This window comes from Dendropsophus ebraccatus, chromosome 9 (assembly GCF_027789765.1).
Source record: "Dendropsophus ebraccatus isolate aDenEbr1 chromosome 9, aDenEbr1.pat, whole genome shotgun sequence".
In the NCBI taxonomy this organism is placed as follows: Eukaryota; Metazoa; Chordata; class Amphibia; order Anura; family Hylidae; genus Dendropsophus; species Dendropsophus ebraccatus.
In genome coordinates this window covers 43,589,256-43,611,784 of record NC_091462.1, presented here as the reverse complement: position 1 = coordinate 43,611,784, position 22,529 = coordinate 43,589,256, and the positions used below count along the sequence as shown (strand labels likewise).

Sequence of the window (22,529 nt, the reverse complement as noted above, 5' to 3'; positions counted from 1 at the left end):
CAGCCCCCACCCATTACAATCAGTAAAATTAGTGCAGCAGCTGCTTCTGGCTGGTTAGAGATGGTGAATCAGATTGGATTATCAAGCCAAGCCTCCTGTGACATCACGCCCTGCCCCCTGTCTGCATCATCAGCAAACACACACAATGTGAGACAGAGGCATGGAAGATTTGTCTCCTAGGGGGGGGGAGAGCAGTGGGAGCAGGAGACAATGTGGATTTGCACAGGGGCCATTTTTTTCACTTCCTGGATTTCTATCAGCTACCAGTGTGGCAGAACTGTACAGATACGGTAATACATTGTATAGACACATCTATATAACTTTTAATGTACTTTTAATAGAAAACAAGTTTTTCCTATCTGGAGTACACCTTTAAGAATAGAATGTGGGCATTTTTTTCTGTGGGGCATCTAGTTGTCCAAGTGTGAACTCCTATGTTAACAGGGGTCAAAAAAACCCTGTTGTGCTGACACTGATGTGGATTTTCAGTGAGGATTTTTTTTTTTTTTTTTTTTTGCAGAAATCAATAGTACAGGTAATTTTAAGAAACTTTGTAATTGGGTTTATTAGGCAAATATGCCATTATCTGCATTCAACAAGACTTTCCCCAGGTCCCCCCTTTTCTCCTCTCTCTCATCCACTGCTCATTATTAGGAAATCTCGACTCTCTTACATCAGTCGAGCCCTGTGTAACCTATGGAGGGGAGAAGGGGGAGATTAGTCAGCAGAGAACAAAGGTATACACAGTGGGACCTGTGTGACAGCCGTATTCAGAGGTCAGAGAGGTCAGTGCTGACTTCAGAGGAGATAGCCGGTGATGTAGCGATAAATTAACTCTTTGTTGTCCTGTTTTGGTGCCTCATCTCCCTCAACCCCTCCCCTCTCCATAAACCATGACTGTCATTTTTTGGAAGCCTATTTTTTCTCTCAATATTTCTGAGAAATCATTGGAAAAGGGTTTTAAAGGCAAATCCATGCAGATATGGAAATCAGCAGTTTTTGCGGGAAATATTGTTTCTTACTGTGCAGAAACATCAGGAGAAAGTAATGAATACTACAGTATGTAAGCTAGGGGGAGACAGAGAGGAAGCCAGGAGAAAATCAGAAGGGTGGGAAAAAAAACTCAAGAGTTTGGACTAAGAAATGGAAACAGAAAGGAGAGACACAACAAGGCTGCAAATAAACCTTAAAATGTTCCTGCATCTGATGCTGAAATCCAGTGCTCCCAGTATATGCAGCCCGAGTTATGCTACTTTATGTCTCAGCCACACATGCCTATTTCCCTCTCCATAGGTTTTTCCCCCAGTTCCTTGCCTCGGTTTTTATTATTATTATTCTCACATTTACTTGCTCCCGCCACAGCAAGAGCAGCGTCAGTTGGCGCCTGTCGGCAGCGAGAGGCATCCTGATAAACAGCCTCTGCAGGACACACAACAGGGATAATGTACACTTAAGTACTAGCAATGTGCTGCCATTCTGCACAGCCGATTACTCCCCGCGCCTGTCACTCAAAGAGGAAATGGCTGAACCCATTAGATAGAAACCTTTGCAATGTATCCTAAATGCGTCCTGCAAAGCTATTAATCTGAAAGCTGGAGGATGCCTAGAGAGGAGCTCCTCTCAGTGACGGGGGTGGGGGTGCACAGAACTGCATCGCTGTTACCCCTTCCCCCCACTGTCTCGTTAATCAAGATCTGCTTATTGCCCCCACCACAGTGGTAGAGGACAGAACCCCCTCTTAAACCCTCATTATGAAACATCTCCAGTGCACAGCTGAGTGGAAAGTGTGACAGAGGGGGTGAGAGAAGTGATCAGAATGAGGGGAGGGGGGGGGGGGGAGGTAAAACAAAGAAATCAAATTTTGGAGGTAAGACAATGCTGTAGGACGACGCAGAGAATGGATCGCTTTCATATGGAATTACAGGTGTCAGGATATAGAACTTTACCGGACACCAACGCTAAAGTGTTGTGGTTATAGGAGGAAAAAAGTGCACAGGAGAAAGGAAAGACAGACAACAGGGAGGAGGAGGAGGAGGAGGAAGAGGGGGACCAAAGCAAGTCCGATGGCATTAATATTCATGACAATAATTAGTATTCTAGGTCACTGAATATTCATTGCTATTAGTTTGGATTTTATGGGTTTACGAGATGTTCTGATTGTTGGAGTGTGGAGGGCGCCGCACGATGAGGACTTTTAAGATGTCATCAGCAGTTCAACGCCGAAAACACATTAGTGGTTTTGGGTAAAAATCAGCCCCTTGTCTCTTGATGGATTTAACATTATGAGAGAGACCTGGGGCTAGTGGAGAGTGGAGGAACAGAGGAGGGGGGACGAGTCCTGCCTCTCAGAGTGGGAAGCAGGCAAGGAGTTTTACATGTTTTAAGCAAGAATACAAAGAAATATGCAATTGCATTTTCTAGCAAACAGCGGATTATACTGTATCTACTTCTAGGCAGCACAGATCACTGTACATTTACGGGTTATTAGCCAGCTACTGCTCCACATTCTTCTGACTACTGGAAACCCTAACCAAGGCACTGAGCCCCCATGTAAACTCTGTAGCAGGGTCTCTTAACTACCCATGGGCTATTTAGGATACTATGGCAGTGGGGACACTAATAGAACCTATGCTGGCATCTTGTCATGACATGTAAGCAACAAAGTCATTTCCTTTCTGCACTTAACCTGAACACAATGTTATTCCACATATGTACTATGAAACTGGTGCCTCGTGGGATGGATTTAGCCCATCAAGTGTCCCTGGGACTCACTGACTCTTTATAGCCCACGCATGTCCCTTCCCATTAAGAACTGGGCAATGACTGTTATATACCGTACATAATGTTTCACTGTGGACGCATTGTAGACGGGCTGGGATTTATAACATAATTGTAATCAAGTTAGACACGGTCTGACTAAAGGGAAATGCTGCTGGCCTTCTATGTAGCACATTTTTCTTCTTCTTACGGCTACTGTATTTATATATATTCCAGATAAAACATGTACAAAAAAAAAAAAAAAAAAAAAGTAGAAAGGGATGATGGGTATTTTGTGCAACAGTCCAGATTTTGGATGTAAACTCCCCCCAATCAAAGATTTTAAGCACAGTGCTCTTATGTTTGCTTGGAAATGGAATAATCTTTACCATTAAAGGGGAACACTAGCAAAAAAAAAAAAAATTAACATCAACTGGTGTCAAAGTACCAGAGATTTGTAATTTACTTCTATTAAAATCTCAAGCCTTCCAGTACTTATTAGCTTCTTTATGTCCTGCAGAAAATCGTGTATTCTCTCTAGTCTGGAAAACAGGAAAGGTTTTCTATGGGGATTTGTTACTGGTCTGGACAGTTCCTGTTATGGACAGAGATGGCAGCAGAAAGCACTGTGTCAGACTGGTAAGAATACACCACTTTCTACTGGACATACAGCAGCTAATAAGTACTGGAAGACTGGATATTTTTAATAGAACTAAATACAAATCTCTCTCACTTTCTGACACCAGTTGATCGGAAAGAAAAAATTATTGCTGGAATGCCCCTATAAATTAGTTGTCTTGCTACTACTGCTGATATTCATGGTAAAGATTGTAGCTCCCTAACCCCTTGTATCTTCGAAATGAAAGAAATTCAGGATGATAAAAAAGAACAAATTTCTTACAGGAACAGCATCAACCCCTGTCCCCGCTTAGTCTAGTATTGCAGCTCAGTTTTATTGAAGTCAATAGAGCAGAGTTCTAATATCACACACAACCCCAAGACAGGTTTGGCACTGTTTTTGTTAGGAAGCAGCCATGTTTTTCTAATCTTGGACAACCCTTTAAATTGTGGAGAAACAAGAAAAGATGAAGCTGAAAAAAATCTGTTTATACATACTTTAATATGAGTTTTGATACTGTGTCAATGTAAATTTAAAGTGCATACTCAGGAGTTCTTGGGAATGACCAATGCTTCTCATTTACAAGCAGGTATTCAAAGTGTACAGCAGTGTGTATGACCACCTACCGAGCTGTGTGCTAGAGGACACAGGCCCAGTCACACTCCCCACTGCCAGGGTTCTGTGAAGTGATGCTCTGTTCACCACAAAAAGACCAACAGAAATAGCCTGCGGCTCTGCTTGTCAGGAAAGGAGCGACATGGCAGTAAAGCCAAGAAGCATCCTTCCCAGCTTTTTGGAGCTGTCTAAGGGGTAGTTCACAAAAAAAAATAAAAAATAAAATCCACTGGTGCCAGAGATTTGTAATTTACTTCTATAAAAAAAAAACTAAAATCTTCCAATACTTATCAGCTGCTGTTTGTCCTACAGGACGTGGTATATTCTTTCCAGGCTGGAGAGTGGGAGAGGTTTTCTATGGGGACGTGCTACTGCTCTGGACAGTTCCTGACATGGAAAGAGGTGGCGGCAGAGAGCACTGTGTCAGACTGGAGAGAATACACCACTTCCTGCAGGACATACAGTAGTTTATAAGTACTGGAAGACTTGAGATTTTTTTAATAGATGTAAATTACAAATCTCTGGCTTTTTCTGGCAGCGACTGATTTGAAAGAAAAATTTTCTTGGTGAACAACCACTTTAAGCCCTGTCTCCTGCCAGCTGATATTTACTTAGTCTTTATTGTTTTATTTCATTATATTTTCATTGGTTTCTAAAGGAGTGCATAGTGTGGTTGTCACAGAATAAATATTATATAAATATTATATATTTATATTATATATACACACACACACACATACACATATACACAATGGTGCCTTGGATTACGGGCATAATTCGTTCTGGTTTTAGAAAGACATAGAAAGTCAATAAATGGCGCACCCACAAACGTATAACAAGAAAATCAATATCTCAATAGCTTCTTTATTATCAAAAAAATACAACAACTAACACAACAAATGGACACACACATAAAAACACTTAAAAGCCCAATAAGGGTAAACCATCACAGGGAACACACATGAAAGTATATATGTAGCTCCCACCGTAGCCCCAAGCTCTGTGAGCGCTCAAATGGCCTGGAAAACACTGGACTTCCTATTTTCTGAAGAGTCAGAAAACAGAAAGCATTGTGTTCTCCATGAAAACAAAAAAAATAAATGAATGTAAATTGTAAACTTGCTTTATATCACATCTACTGTTGATTTAGATTTTGAAAGTTATAATGACAGGTACACTTTAAAAAAGATGATCAGCCTTTTAACAGGCCCATTCCTTCATTCTTAAAGGGGAACTCTGGATAGAGTAAATTATTTTCCATTTAAAAATATAATGAAAGTTATAAAGAGGTCTCTATATAACGTATCGTGGAGTCTGCGCAGTTCTGCCACACTGGTAGTTGATTAAGATCTAGGAAGTAAAGAAAACTGGCCTCCCTGCAACCCTCTGCTCTCCAACCCAGGAGACATAGACCATGTGACCACTGTCTCACAGGACAGGATTTAGACAGGACAGGAGGCGAAGAAGGGGGGGGTGTAGGGGAAAAGCATGGTTGAAGAGGGGTGGGGCAAAGGCGGGAGAACATTCAGGACGTTCTAAGCGTGCATTGCAAAGACTACTGGGAAATGTGGTCTTATAGCAGTGCACAGGAAGAGAAACAACAAGGTTTCGGGGGACATAGGTAAAAACTTTTTTCTGTCTGGAGGTGTTTTTTTTTCTTCAATAAGGCTGTTTGGGAGTTATCCATAATTAGAAAATCATCAATGTTCTCTTCCAGAAACAGCATCAGTTTTGTCTTCAGTTTGTGTTTAGTATTGCAGTTCCGTTCCAGTTAAAGGGGCCCTGTCATGGCGGCTAGCTGCTGGATCAGCGGAGAGTTCCTCCAAATGCTATGCTATGAGACTGTAATGTATGGGACTCCCCTCCTTGGATCTTGTTGTGTGTTGGTATCCCTGGAGACTCCAACTTCTGGATGAACAGAAAAACTAACTGCATATCCGGCAGTGGACCGTCATGACAAGGACAGTTTACATAAATGGAGCTAATGCTCCTATTACATGGGCCGATGTTTAGGAGCAAACAAGCACCGACTTGTCAGATTAGCACGTGCCAACAGCGAGCAGGTAAGAGCAGGGGGGCCACCGGGAACTGCATGAGCAGATAGGAGATAGTGGCAGCCTGCTGGTGCTGCCGCCGCCGCTCCTATTGCACTGAGGGACAGCAAGCAGACTGTCGCTATCCTTCTAGTTTTTTTCAACATGTTGAAAGACAAGAGTCAGACGACATTATGCATGTCAGCTGATCGTTGCCTTTTAACAGGAGCTATTACAGGGCCTTAAAGGGGAACTCCGAAATAGAAACACTTGTTTTCTATTAAAAAGTAAATCAAAAGTTAAATATATGTGTCTATACAATGTATTACCGTACCGTATCTGTACCTGTCTGCCACACTGGTAGCTGATAGAAATCCAGGAAGTGAAGAAAAATGGCATCTGTGCAAATCCACATTGTCTCCTGCTCCTTCTGCTATCCCCCCCTAGGAAACAAATCTTCCATGCCTCTGTCTCACATTGTGTGTGTTTGCTGAGATCAGGCTGATGATGCAGACAGGGGGCAGGGTGTGATGTCCCAGGAGGCTTGGCTGGATCCCCCAATCTCCTGAGTGATTCACCATCTCTGACCAGCCAGAAGCAGGTGTTGCACTGATTTCTCTAATTGTGCAGAAGTGTGCAGTGAAATTAGGGCCGTGTTCACACATGTTGGAGTGTCATTGCAGTACTGCAGCGTATTCACAAAAATTATGCAGTAACACAAGTAAATGATGCTAAACGGCAGAGAAAATAAGAGCCTTATTGTGGGGCTCTTATTATTCCAATATCAGCGTTACAGGTAGAGAATACAGCGTGCTGTGTGGTGTTACAGGTAGAGAATACAGTGTGCTGTGTGGTGTTACAGGTAGAGAATACAGCATGCTGTGTGGTGTTACAGGTAGAGAATGCAGTGTGCTGTGTGATGTTACAGGTAGAGAATACAGTGTGGCGTTACAGGTAGAGAATAGAGTGCGCTGTGTGGGTGGGACCACAATGAAATCCTAAATTACTGCAAATAATTCAGTAACACAATGAAACTGCACACAGCTTAGATGTTCTGCAACAGCTTTAGGCGGGGAATGAGCAAGGTGGAGGATTGTGATGAACAGCTGAGGGAAAGCATTGCATTCTGGAACCTGTAGTGCTGTGTACAACTGATAAACCAGGAAGTGCAGAAACACAAAACAGAACAAAACCCCCCAAAAAAATGGATTTTTGGTAGTTTCAAAACTGGAATAGATAGGTAAGTAATGCTTTATGCTTCTGCAGAAGTTTTATTTTTTTAACCTCTACCTGGAGTTCCCCTTTAAGTTGCAATACCACATGCAACCTGGGGACAGGCGTGGCACAATTTTTGTAAGAAATGAGCTATCTTTTTCTACTCTCTGATATCCCCTATAAAAAGACAAGCCTCCTCAAAGATGTATGGGAGCAGTTTATACCTCTGTCCTTGCTGACAAAACATGGATGTCTAGCCCATAGACACAATGATAAATGTTAGATTTAACAACTCGGCCCTTACCAATCACCATGGTGTTGTGTATGGTGTGTGCAAGTGAGGAAGAGAGTACTTGTGCTGTCACTCCCTCCCTTCACATTCTATAGGAGTTGCAGAAACAGTATAACTGGTATTCACAAATGTCCATACGTAAAAAAGAAAAATAAAACACAACAAAACCCAGCAATGGTCTGGTCTAGAGAAACCATAACTCAAGCCAGAACAGTTAAAACTGAAATTCAGTCATCATGATGTGTGTATATATATATATATATATATATATATATATATATATATATATATATATCTACACCCAATGTCAGAATTTAATATTATATAAAGTTAAAAGAATTCATACCTGTATTAGGGGATATTTGTAGCCCGCTGACCTCTTTGGTCAGGCCATTCGTTTTAGGACTGGCAATAGGTGCACATGATGATGTTGCTCTAGGAGGCCTCTTTCCTGGAACCTTAACTGTAGTTCTGAGAAGATCAATTTCTTTGCCATGGACGTTCTGCATGTAATCCTGAAAAATAAGAGTATTGTATTAGAAGGATCGGAACAATTATTACAAACAAATAAACATACAAGGGTAATGAAATGAGAAATCTATGTAGCCCTTATCCTTCACTATTAAGAAAAGTTTTACGGGGTATGGTTTTTTTTTTTGCATATCCATTGTACTGCTGCTGATGTGAAGCTGTGGGGTGTGGCTTCACCCTAGCAAGATACCATCAAGAGAAGCTGATCATACTTTACTGGTAAAAGCATATCTGCAGCATTAAAGTGACTGTACCACCAGGCCCAGGCTGAAGCACTGGAGGCGGCCGACCCACCCTTAGTGGGAGGAAACCCCTGCCCCTCTATGATAGGGTTCCATTGATTCTAATGGAGTCACGTCATGAAGGGGCTGGGGTTTCTTCCCACAAAGGGTGGGTCGGCCCGCCTCCAGTGCTTCAGCCTGGGACTGGTGGTACAGTCACTTTAAGGCTGGGTCCACACTATGCTCTTGCAATCCATTTTTGCAAAAAAACAAAACAAAAACAGAAGCATTTGTGTGCATCTGTTTTGATACGTTTTTACATTGACTTTCAAAACAGAAAAAGTATCAAAACGCATACATTTTTTTTTTTAGGTACACAAAAGTAAGGTTAAATACGTTTTTATGTACGTTAAAAAAAAGGATGCGTTTTGATCCGTTTTTTCTTTTAATGATCAAAGTCAATGGAAAAACAGATCGAAATGGATGCATACAAATGCATCCTTTTTTTCCATCCGTTTTTTCATCCTTTTTTCACAAAAACGGATGAAAAAACTGATTGCAAAAATGTAGTGTAAACCCAGCCTAAAAGTTAATGAAAGAGGTTCACAGTGGACCACCTTGTTTGCCCTAAACAGCACCCCATGGATAACTTACAGGCAGTTTGGTTATATCTCCATATACAGGTACGGTAGAAGCAGCAACCCAGTAATTGAAGAGAGACTTTCAGACATATATATCTCAAGGTTTTACCCTAACAGCATGTAATAGGTATACTGTATGTCTTTACTTTCAGATAAAGTTTATAAGATTATACCCAAGGTCATAAAGAAAACACAAAAAAAAACAAAAAAAAAAAAAAAACAATGTTTTTTTTAACGTCTCCATTTACATGACAGCTTTTTTCACCACTACAAAAAAAAACAGTGACTGTGTATACATTGTCTCTAACATCAGTTTCCGACATCTACTAACTTAGCTAACCGTAACATTTCCAATATTGGAGCTACCAGGAGATAGTACTGATGAGCACGGCCTGGGAGCAGGGGTATGTATATATTTTTACCCTACGCATATATTGTTTGTTTTTTACCCCTGGACAACCCCCTTTAAACTTCTCACCCACCAAGCTCTCCATGGTGCGGTACCACCTTCCATTTTCCCTACCCATTTGAGTTCTATGTTCTTCTTAACTCAAACACTAACATCCTCCACAATCCAAACCTCCCGCACTCATTCTCATCTCCCAGACTTCTCTAATGCTATACCATCCAATTTCCAGGCAAAAACAATTGCTGGTCTATCTACAGGATAGGCAATCAATACTTTATCAGCCGCATTGCCAGAAGCCTCGTCTCCATACACCATCTGTAGTGAGAGTACCTTGTAAGTGCTGAGCAGCTCACATTACACACAGTAACATCACTACATACAGCGTCCAGCTCCCATACACTGGTTATTTCCAGCATCATGGCCTCGCCTAACAAGAGGGGTGCAGAGCGTAAGCACCATACCAGTCAACTACCGATGGGCTAATCTTAGTTGTGAGCTCTAAAAAAAGTTATCACATTCTCTAACCTATACCCTTACACCTTATACACTCAATATACATTTTAAGGCTGGGTTCACACACTGTATACTTCAGGCAGTATTTGGTCCTCAAGTCAGGTCCTCATAGCAACCAAAACCAGGAGTGGATTGAAAACACAGAAAGGCTCTGTTCACACAATGTTGAAATTGAGTGGATGGCCGTCATATAACGGTAAATAACTGCCATTATTTCAATATAACAGCCGTGGTTTTAAAATAACAGCAAAAATTTGCCATTAAATGACGGCCATCCACTCAATTACAACATTATGTGAACATAGCCTTTCTGTGTTTTCAATCCACTCCTGGTTTTGGTTGCTATACAGCCTCACAAATACAGCCTCAAATATACATAGTGTGAACCCAGCCTAAATCTGTATATACACAAATACTGGCTCTTCTTGCCTAATTTTAGAAAGATGCCTAGACCATTGTGCAGATGCCTAGCCCTTTCGTATCACCCCTATTTCCCCATAGATAGCCAGCTGTTGTGGACAGGGCCTCTTGTTTGAATTAGTAACTAGATTGTTAGTATATAATGTCATGTATAAGCACCCCTGTAGTGTACAATGCTACAGAAAAGGTTGCCGCTATAAAATTATTCTTCTTCTTCTAATACATACATCAATGCGACTGAAAGTGACATATATTTGTCCATTAGAACATTAAAAAAATCTAGAATTTCCGACAGATACATTGTGTATCAAATGATTGTAGAAGGGTAGGCATTGTTAAGCTAGTCTTATTTCACCATGCAAATACCAGTAACAAGCCATGTGTCCTAGTTCACAAATGCAGATTCCTCCTCCAGCCACCATCAATCCGAAATCACTGATCAGAGGCAAACAGCTCAAGATCAAGGTAGATGGCCACTTAACAAGGCTTGGGAAGGAGGCAGCTCAGACACTTGTGAGATTAAGAACATTTAACAAGTCTCTGGGGTCTACTCCAGGAACCCCCCTCCCTCCCCAAGCCCCTATCCTACCCCTCTAAAACCTGAAAAAGCCATAATTGCTAAGCTATTAGCATGTTCTGCTCTCTCTGTCGCTAATCTCTTAACATAGGAAACAAATAAACCCACACGACTGAAGAGATTACCAGTGAGAGGAGCTGGCCCCTGTCCTGCATATCACACAGCTTTTGAGACCTCCAGCATTGACTAGAGCCCAGCGTGTGATAGGGATGGAGATGACAAACGCTGCTCAGAGGATCATTGCTAAAATCTAGGCGACATTGATAGCTATGTATGAATATGATATTTGGAGGATGCTGTAAAAACCCTCCTAGCCCTGTGCAAAAGAGCATCTACTGTACGTTCATTCAGAACAGAAGTGGATCTCCATTTGCAAACTTTGGTCATTGTTGAGATGCTAAAAATCCAATGTGGGATATGGATTCATAAAGAGAAGACTTGCATCCTTGGTATCTTACATGGTTATTCATCTTAACTCTTCTACCACCAGGAGAGTGCGGGTAACATGGCACTGAGACAGATGTACATATTGTTTTATAATGCGCTGCCAGCCCCCCCAGATGCACCAAGGAAAGGGTTAACGTTGCTTCCCCTAATTATGTTGCATCTTATTGCCATACACTTAATTAGCTGCATTAATGTGATTTCTTTTTACATAGGCAAGCAATTAAGGGCTATGATTGAGTTTCATTCAATTAGCCTCAACAAACATGCTAATTGATGTCCCAGATGCAAATGAGATGTGGTGAGATAGAGTGGCGCACACTGCGCAGTGGGAGGGGGGTTCTTTGCTGGGAGAGTGGGGTCTCCGCGGGGTCTGGCTGCCGTCTTGCACCCCATGATTGTCATCACAAGGGAGCCCTGCTCTGGGACTGGGACGGGAGCGAGAGGCTTATAGTCGCAGGGTAAGGAGGGGTGGTAAAGAGATTTCATCAGACCCCCAGGGCAGCTTCTTAAAGCTGCAACAATTAGCTAGTGCAGACGGTAAGGGAAAAAAATGCCACATAAGACAATAGCATTCAGCAGTCTGCTGTGCCTCTACACACTTGGGGTTATATCCTAGGGCTCTACCATGGTATTAGACGGGTGTGAGAACCATTTACTGAGTAGTGCAATGCTGCACTTTATGTATATCAGACTACTACATAAGGTCATAGCTGACTAATGCATGCTGGCCAATAGCTACAACATATATATATATATATATATATATATATATATATATATATATATATATATATATATATATATATATATATATATATAGATATAGAAAGGAGAGTAATGTAACAATATTTTGTCATCTGGATTCCTTACACTTTATTATATACTTACACAAGGGTCTTTTTTTTTTCTCGAAATTGCATGAATACAAGTATATTACAACTAAGAGGACTTTCTATCCTGTATCCTTGCCATTGCCCCTCCCTAACCAAGGTTTTCAGACATAAGACTCATCTAGTAGAGAGGAAAAAAAAAAAAAAAAAAAAACATAACCTCTTGGCATAACGGAGAGAGAAGTGGGGGCTCGCTCGCCTTTTGCTTATTGAGTTTAAGGCATTACACGCAGCAGCACAGAGGGAAGCAACACTAATTTTAATGCTATAAAATGCTTTAAAAGTGCCCCAGGCCCCGGCTACGTGGGAGCTACTTGCACCTAAATAAGACACGGTTCATTTCCTCTGCAGCTTAGCCTAATGTAATCAGCAGCCTGGAGACGTGAGCGCCAGTGAGCAGATAGAGAGGGGGGACACCGCCAGCGGTCTGGGGGGCCGCGGACAGATTGCTGTTGATTAGAGAATTTTTCAGTTTTGACAAGGATGTAATGAAGAGCTCGTGGAGTTGTTCACCTGAGGAGGGGGCAGTTTTCTAGCACGTCACAGCTGAAGCCTCCTATTACAGCCAACCAGCAGGATGCACTGTCCACCGCACAAATTAACACTTCACCACATGGAATCGCAAGGCCAAGTGTAGGATTAATGTACACACTAATATTACAGCACACTAAGGGATTCTCTCATTCACTAACATACAAAGCACACAAGTCTGCCTACAGCTAAACTTACCGTCATAATGGAAAAGTTCCCACTGAACCAACAAATACGTCAGCAAAAGTAAAGAAACCGAGATGCTATCCCTAACACAGCTGTATACTTGGGCCATATACATTCAGCCCAAAGCAGAGCTGGATCCCATCAGGTGAGTTTTCCAGAATTTACATTAAACAATCCTAAGACATTCGGCTACTGTAGTAAATAGGATCTGAAGAAAATCTAGCATGCACATAGTGTAGTGGAAAAGACAGCACAACCTTTTTCCTATGGTTGTGTTGTAGATTTGCTGTAGTTTATTACCAATGAACAATGGAGAAAAACTACAGCAAAGCTCTGGGTGTCGGGGTCGTGACATCCCCACGTTATCCAGGAAGTGAAGCCTTGATGAAGTAGTAAGTGCAGGGAAAAAGCACTTTATAAGCATTTCCTGTAATAAATGTATTTTGTTGATTTGTATAACTTTTGGCTACATTCACGCGTCCGTTGTTTTGTCCACAATTTAGGGCACGCAATTGCAGACAGAACATAAGACCAATGTTATTTAATGACCCTGTTCACACTTCCATACGTGTATACAGGGCCGCGATCAGTGATGCAAATAAATAGGACCTGCTGTAATGTGGACCACATTTTGCGGCCCGGATTGGTATACTAATGAAGCGGCAATGTAGTGTTCTGTGAAGTGCGGAGCCCTACAGATGCACAACCGTAGTGCAGGCTGTGGCCACGAGTCCCACTACGGGTGTGTGAATGTAGCCTTAAGGCCCTATTCCACGGAACGAATATCGGCCGTATTCGAATAGAGTGCAACGATCAGCTGACATCGTTCATGTCGGCTGATCGTTGCAGTTGCTTACTTTTCAACATGTTGAAAAACAAGCGACTGATACAGCAACGATCTGCTGCCGTTGCTCCGTTGAATAGGAGCATCAACAGCAGACGCTGCTGTATCCTATGGGCTGCGATCACCCGGGCAGCCCCCCCCCAGGCTCCCCGCCTCCCCTCCCACACTCACCCGCTTGCTGCCGCCGCGACGAATAGCGGCGGCAGCGAGCGGGGAATGAGGAGCAGATGAGCGCTGAGAGCGCTCGTTTGCTCCTCTAGACGGCCCGTGGTATAGAGCCATTAGATGGGGTTTGCAATTAGGCTTATTTACTTTAATGTAAATGAGTTGCAAAACCACACCCAAACTGGAGACTAAGGGCCCTTTTACACGGAAAGATTATTTGACAGATTATCTGCCAAAGATTTGAAGCCAAAGCCAGGAATGGGCTATAAACAGAGAGCAGGTAATAAAGGATACAATACTGGGAAAAGTTTGCATCATCAGTATTGCATCTACAACTGGTATATTGCATCATCTAAGAATGACCAATAGTTATGGTATAAGGCTAGGTTCAAACTACGTTTTTGCTATCCGTGTTTTTCATCCGTTTTTGCGAAAAATGGATGAAAAAAAACAGATGCATTTGTGTGCATCCGTTCTGATCTGCTTTTCCATTGATTTCCATTATAAAAAAAAAGATCCGTTTTTTTTAAGCGGACACAAAAGTAGTGTCAACACTACTTTTGTGTCTGTTAAAAAAAAACCATCTGTTTCTTTTATAATGGAAGTCAATGGAAAAACGGATCAAAACGGATGCACGCAAATGCATCTATTTTTCATCTTTTTTTTTTTTTTGCAAAAAACGGATGAAAAAAAAACGGATTGCAAAAACGCAGTGTGAACCCAGCCTAAGGTATCAGGGTAAATGGAACCCACCAATGCTTGCAGATTACTGTTGGACAGTTATCAGAGACCACCCCATGTATGAATACAAAAGACATGTGTAAATGCACCAAGAAGCCATTGAATAAGGACCTAAATTCCAGAGTTCAAAAACATAATTTGTAAAAATTCTTGGATATGCCTGTGAATTGTAGTGGATTTCAGATAGAACTAAGTTTCCTATGAATACGGTATATTTCAAAAGTTTATGAACAGCAAACTTGCTTCCTTATGATTGCAGAAGTAATAAATATATCGGCCATTATACTGTATTCTATACAAAACAGTAACATGAGAACTCTTCGCTATCATAGAAACTAGAGCCAATTTACATTTTTCTTGAATATATTCTTGATATTTGAATTCAGCACATAAAAATCATTAAGAAATGGATAATTTTATTTCTGAACCAAACAACTTTTGAAAATTTGTTGACCAGTGTAATCGTTCCGTGTAATAGGGCCTTAGGGGTCCATTTACACAGAGAGTATCTGACAGATTATTTGCCAAAGATTTAAAGCCAAAGCCAGGAACAGACTATAAACAGAGAACAGGTCATAAAGGAAAGACTGAGATCTCTCCTCTTTTCACATCCATTTCTGGCTTTGGCTTCAAATCTTCATAATCATTCATAATCTGTCAGATAACCTTTCTGTGTAAATGGACAATAAAAGTCATGCTATTTCTGGAAGAAAGCGGCCCACACTTACTTTAGACCAGTCTTTTATACACACACACACACACACACACACACACACACACACACACACACACACACACACTTCCTAATTTATGAAGAGGCCTTTTAATGAATTAGGCTTATCTGTGGCTGTCCATGTGCCCTAGTGCAAAATCTATGCCAGATAGTAGAGTGTACTGTCATATGTAACGATGGAGAAAATATATTGGAAATGAGGAAGGGTGGGGGCTGGCAGGGTGGTAGTCCAACCCCCAATGCTAAAAAAAAAAACACCTAATTTACATATTGATTAAAGAGAAGAATTAGCGAAAACATAGTTGAGGATTAAAGTAAAAGAAAATCTCAGCTACAAAAACATAGCAACAGGTGAGAGATCTTGTAACCTACTGTTAGTTTCCCTTTCACACGGGATGGAAAAATCCATGGCTTAACGCAGAATAATTTGTATTGAGGAACTTCACTCATTTAATTTAGAGGTGAAATTGACAAGGTGCAAAATTAAAAATCTGTACTGTAGACCAGTTCGCTATGTGAAACTCTTATTCACTTTGCTGCTACTGTATTCTACTGCAGAAGGCAAATCTGTAGAAAATTAGCTACTTGTAAACTGAGCATAAAAGTAAATGTTAACACTATAAGGGAAGGTGGAGGGATTAATACACCATGTATGTCTGGCTTTCAAAAGTCACATTTACAGCAAAAAAAAAAAAAAAACTCCAACTTTTGTTCTTCTCTTGAGTGGGTTTAGCGAGAGGGAGTGTGGCCTCCAGTGAGCAGACAGATTTGGTGTAAATTGTAGTGGAAATGTGCACCGGCTGGCATGAATTTGAGTTTTTACCAACTTTTGATGCATCTTAGCTTAGAGTAATTTGGCTTAAAATGATACTGTCACCCCTCTTCTGCTATGTTCTGTTCTCGTCACCATCAGTGCATCAGTGAGATAAGCCAAAAATACCTTTTTTCATTATAAAAACACTTTTCATAAACAGTGGATAGTGTCGCTAAGGTGGGGCTTTTCAGCCTTCGAGCCCTCCACCCAGGGCCAGCCTTTGGGGTGTGCGACCTGTGCAATTGCACAGGGCGCATCACTCCTGGCCAGTTAGGGGGCGCTCTGGCAGACATATAACTTAGACAAAGGAATCTCTAAGTTACATGTGCTGTGTGTTCCTCGGAGCGCCCCCCAGCTGGCCGCCTCCCCTCCTCCCATGCTGGTTGCTTTGGGGCGCTCCTGCAGACACACAGCACATCTAGCTTAGAGATTCCTATTTCTAAGCTTGATGTGCAGCCAGTAGGAAGGCGCTCCCCGGCCCAGGGACTCGGCAAATGAATGTTCCGGGTATATACAGGTAAGCTCCGTCCCTGCCAACAAGCCCCGCCCCCGGTGCCAAATGCGAGTGGGACACTGAGTGCACAGACCCTTCATCCTCCTGCTGAGGGGCAGCAAGTAAGGGAGGGGGGGAGATGTAGGAGGGAGATAGGAGCAGCCTCATTCCTCAGTGTGCTGGGAATAGGCTAGTGTTTAGCAGCAGCCTGTACTCAGCACTGATACTACTGCACTATACTGCTGGCTGGAAGGAGTCTTTGCTGGGCTACTAACATTATATGGCATTTGTGATTGGCAATGATTTATTTAATTTGATTTAGTCTATCATATCTAAATCCTTCAGCCTCAGCCTGGTTTGATTGTGGGGGTTGTCTGGAGGGGTGGGAGGCTGTGGGATTTAGTTTATGTCACTATTAGGGGGCATCAAGGGGGGGGGGGCCACAAAAGAAAGTTTCGCACAGGGCGCCATCTACCCTAAGGCCGGCCCTGCCTCCACCCCACCTCAAGTCGGCGGTGAGACCATTCAAATGCTGCACAAGTGGTGTCTTCCACCTCAGTGGCGCACGCATGGCGAGGGCAGGTAAAGGTCTTTAATGCCACATTGGAAACCACTCAGATGGCAGACAGTACAGAGGTATGTGTCTCTGGACAGGCATGAATTAAAAGTTTTGCAAAAGCTGGAGGACCAAAGGTTCCCCCACCCCTGCTCTGCACTACGCCAGCATCGCCCCATGTTATATACTGTAGAAACAGTTACATTGTATTACAGAACACAAAAACATCACTAAAGGGCCCATTATGGCAATAAGACTATCACTGTTATGTGTCCTATGGCTGTGAATGTTTCATCATAAAATATAGGTAAAAGCAAAGAACTTACATGTAAACTGGGGTGGTAGGTGAGGACTCCATTGTCAGATAGGGTTACGTACTTCTTCTTCCATTCTTTATTTAGGGACTTTCCACTTCGTTTCAGTAGCATTCCCTACAAAAAAAAGACATGACGTTAAAGAGGTTTCAAGAGACAAGAATATTATACCAGAAGCAGCCTACAGTAACTCCTACAGTTAACTTTCCAAACCTTTTTGACCCATAAAAATAAAAAATCATCATCCATAGTCCGCACACCTCCCTGTGTAGTTGGGAATATATGGCCAACAGCTTATTGCAATAAATGGTGGCACAAACCAAACGATCCAGATAGTTAATAATTTGATATGTCACATAGAGGTGTTAAAAAGTTTGACCACTCAGGGTCTATGGGGCATCTACAGTAGCTGGAAGAAGATCACTGCAAGTCAGGTAGTGAAGAAATTACAGCACGGAGACACTTTTGACATATCTCTGTGGACCCGACTGTCTGAATCTGTCCTAAGGGTATGTCTCAGAGAGGACAACTTTTAGACTAGGCTCACTAAGCCTAGCTGATCACCATAGGTTTTGCTAGAAATAGCCAATATATTCTGCAGCAGCTAGCCAGATTTTGTGTTACATGGAGATCACCTCAGGTGTATGACCATCCATGTAATATGTAAACTAATCGGGTCCACTACAGCAGAAGTGTAGTAAGTGCAGTGGAGTGTAAGTGGCCAATAGCATACTAGGTATGCTGAAATTTAATATGACCCATACTTATTTTTCTCCATATGATCTGCAAAACGATAGAAGGCACATATGCATACTCCAGAGTTGGCACATCCCACAGTCATTGAGTATATGGGCAGCTCTAGGTCAGATTCACACAATGCGGTCGGGCCAGGCATGTAGCCGTGGTATGGATGTGAAACTATGAACCCATGTATGAACAGAAGAAGAAGAAATACTATACTATAATACCTAAAAAATCACAAGCTTGCAGACTATTCCGCATTCACTACATATACACTTCTATGCTGTAACTTCCATCAGAAGGTAGCGGCATATATTCGATCACTGCACTGACAGAAATGTCCAACACAGTTGTAACACTTCCTCAAAGCACGGAAGAACATGGTAAATAATGTCAGTAACAGCCTTTTAGTTTTCAGTAAAGACTCATGTAATACAAAACTATCATTATGATGAAAATCCAGTGACACGTATATTGCCAGTGATAGACTAAGCTGAGGTCAGACGTACAGAGCAGGGAGTGAAATCTCTACCCCAGGTATGCTCCCCAGCCTGAAATGAAGCGATTGACATAGAAGGGAGATGTTCCCCCCAGGCTGTCACAACAGAGCGCTCACACTCCTGCATGGGAACACAGTTCAATAGCAATTATTTACCAGCAAAGATTTATTGATCCAGCGCTGCCTGCAGAGGGAGAGGTTGGTCGCGTTAAGACTGACCAGGGGCAGGGAGGCGCTGACGATATGCAACAGAGACGATGGAGACAGACTAAAAACCGCATAGGGTTTAACATGTCAGTCCCCATTACATGATGTCAATGTATCTAGATTTCTTCAAACAGCTTTGTGTCTAAAAATATCAATATACGTGTCAGACAGGCATTTGTACAGATGTCCACTTTGTCATCTGCCGAAGGTATATTTCTTTACGGATCTTTGTGAGAGACTAGTTTTATACACAAAAAAGTGGAAGACTGATGAGCTGCATAAAAGAGGTACAATTTGAAAGAAAAACTAAAAAATGGACATTATAATATCTAATGAGGAGAAAGAAAAGGGTTAACGCTCCCAACGAAACCCAGGCCGTGGCATGTTCTTGTGGACCACTAGTTCTGATGCAGTAAATCACCATCCTAACCGCACCTCTCCACCTTCTGTTGGCAATATTTCTGCATCCATAAAGATGGCGGTGGGGGGGATGCTGAACATTACACTTTAATAGAGCAGTCCATGGCTCCCACAAGCCCAGGCAGGGTGCTCAGAGGGAACTTGTTATTGTCAATGCCCTATTTGCTAAACCTGGGAAACAAAAAAAAAAAAAAGAAAGAAAGAAATAAAACAATAAAAGGATGTTGGTGGCGGGGTCATCTCACCCCAGTGACCCCTCCGTCATTACCAACATCTCACCGCTGGGAGGACATCACACAGGAGCCGTCATCAAAGCGCCCAGCACAGGAGCACAGCTAATGACAAGCAAATCCAACTCAAATGCCACTAATTGGCTAAACCGCTCACCTCTCCAGAGCACAGCAGTAATTTACTATAATAAAGAGAGGGGGGAGACCGCCGCACTGCCCTGCGCCCGCCACCCCCTCCACATACACACAATGCACATTTTAATAATGATAGATACATTCCAATTTGGGCTAGCAGCAGATATAGAAACACAGAGGAGGGAAGGGATGATGAGGATAGAGGAAAAAGAAGAGAGGGAAAGATGGGCAAAGGTGGAAGACAGATTCTTTTTAATTTTGTTAACTGGCTCGCAGGTCTTTAATGCGGTAAAACCTACCTGAGAGCACTGGGTAAACATACGTTAAGCCAAGAACGTTAACCAGCGCTCAACGCGGTTAACCAGAATAGAACAAACTAAGATTTAGCCACTTCAGACGTTTCAGTAGCAAAATACAGGCCTTACAGGCCATTATTAAAAGGGACACTTCTGGCCTTGATGGATTATGCACCCCGAGATTGTAGCTACAATGTCATACCCAACGCCAAACCATGGTATAGAATGGCAGCTGCACAAGACTCCAACACATTCCACATGTGCATTGCTTAAGCAGTGTTAGAGGGTGTTCACATCATCTTTTGGCTGCACACCACAGGTTTACATTGGGAATATACATCTCACATATCAACGGGATGTGAACAGCCTATTATCTGTACAGTGTATGGATACACTTTGCCATATTTTGATTATGTCATTGTTTAATATATGTCATACATAGATGCCCAGGTATAAAAAGGTTCCCGGTTTACAGAACCCTGGTTTATAGAATAGCGTAGAGGTCGGAGCTATTGAGAAAAACATGAACCTTGATGAAACTACCTGAATAGAGGCCAAAATGACACTTTCTCTGGTTTCTTTATTCGTTGATTGGGGTCTATTAAGAAGCTTGATATATAGTGTAAGAAAGGCGTAACCCATAAGGAGTAGGGGGATCAATAGAAGGTTCTGCAGCAGGAAAAATTCAACCAGGGGCAGAAAAAAGTAATTGTTTTGTCTGGAGAGATGGAAACAATATTTCAAATTAAAGGGGTTATCCAGCGCTACAATACATAGCCACTTTCTTCCAGAGACAGCCCCACTCTTGTCTCCAGCTTGGATGGGGTTTTGCTGTTCAGTTCCATTGAAGTGAATGGAGCTTAATTGCAAACTGCACCTGAACTGGAGACATGAGTCGTGTTGTCTCTGAAAGAAAGTGGCCATGTTTTTGTAGCGCTGGATAACCCCCTTTAAGGATATAGAAGGATGGAAGTAAAGTTAGTGTAAGGCCCAGGACAGTTCCCTGTATATGTTCTGATTATCGATAGTCAGACATCAGTATCTGACGGCCTGTGGGTGGCTGTACGTGTTTCTCTAAGCAGGGACACTTCCCCTATATACTCTGATCTAGTAAGTATGGGTTCTAAGGTTCAGTACAACACTGGCTCTAATCATCTACATTTCTTACCCTAATCTATAAAGGAAAGATCAAGTCATACACTGCACTGCTCGGTATGAGTGCACCTATATCAGATGTCAGCTATAAGATAAAAACCATTAAAGCCCCAGCCGAAGGTGAATCCAGAACCTTGGGAAGGTCATTACCACCCACCCGTGTCTACAATCATTCCAACCTGGGGTCCATTACTATGATGCTCCATCACCTGCCCCCCCTGCTGTCCCCTCCTTATCTCTCCCAAGGCCAACAATTAATAGAACCATTTTCTCCCAGCTTGAGACCCACAGGCCTGCCGCAGCGAGCCCCTGCATGACAACTCAGCTGCATGCTACACTCTACAAATAAAATGTCTGCTTGGATCCAATACTTGACTGAAACCATTATTAAAAAAAAACAAAAACAAAAAAACCTTTAGATTACTTAAAAGTGTCTATGCCCATGAATACTGTTCACAATGTTTCGAACACTGTCATTCAACATGAAAGCTCTATAGGAAAAACTTGGCAACCTTCAGGAGGAAATGGGCACGCTTTCCCATGTAAAACCCCACTAGCTGAATGGCTGCAAAACACAAGTGTTAAGAAGCACACATGAACCAATAAAATAGCTTTTTAGGAGCCCATCTGCATTTGTGTACGTTATACGTCTGTATAATCAATCATATAGCAGCTATGCCTATAAGCATTTACATATACATTTCTGATTTGGTTACCAAATAAAGGACCACTACATAGAAGAAAACAAAAAGGCATAAAGACTCAGCTAGAACCCTCTACGTCATCTGTCTATATGTGTATATAATGCATCAATCCCTGATGAGATCCATCACTATAGGGGTGTGTGATTTGTGAACCCCAGGTGCCGGGCAGCATGGTGGAGTGCTTTGTCCAAGGTCCTGCTTGCAGCCGTCTCTCCCCGTTGTGCCTCTGTGCAGGAGAGCAGCCCAGCTCCTGCTTCCCTCATCATTAATTCTCTGTCTCCTCGTTCCCAGCTATCTGCCTCTTGTCATGAAGATGAAAGTGACATTATGCTTCTAACATTAAAATCATTTGATACACAATGTTTTACGAGAAGGACATTTAATGGCTCATTTAGCACAACAGTTATTAGATTTTAGTCAACAATTAAAGGGTGGCAGGATAAAAAAGCAGGGTCTGCTCTTTTTTCGCTCTTCAAAATATACATCTTCACAGCTCCTTACACATGACAGCTCCGGCGCCTAGAACATGAACATTATACTGGAGCTCAGATTGATACCACGCAGCTCGGGAGGCTGCGGCATGCA

The 22,529-nt window shown here is 42.2% G+C and overlaps 1 protein-coding gene across 3 annotated transcripts in view; it reads right to left on the bottom strand.

The window, feature by feature from the left end:
• Positions 1-22,529, bottom strand: part of AGAP1 (ArfGAP with GTPase domain, ankyrin repeat and PH domain 1) — a 308,008-nt gene that overhangs the window by 53,694 nt on the left and 231,785 nt on the right. For all 3 annotated transcript variants that reach the window (XM_069983136.1, XM_069983137.1, XM_069983135.1), the window contains 2 exons: positions 17,570-17,674; positions 7,878-8,046 (listed from right to left, as the gene is read on the bottom strand). In XM_069983136.1, coding sequence (XP_069839237.1) covers positions 7,878-8,046; positions 17,570-17,674 — 274 coding nt within the window. The remainder of the gene's footprint in view (positions 1-7,877; positions 8,047-17,569; positions 17,675-22,529) is intronic.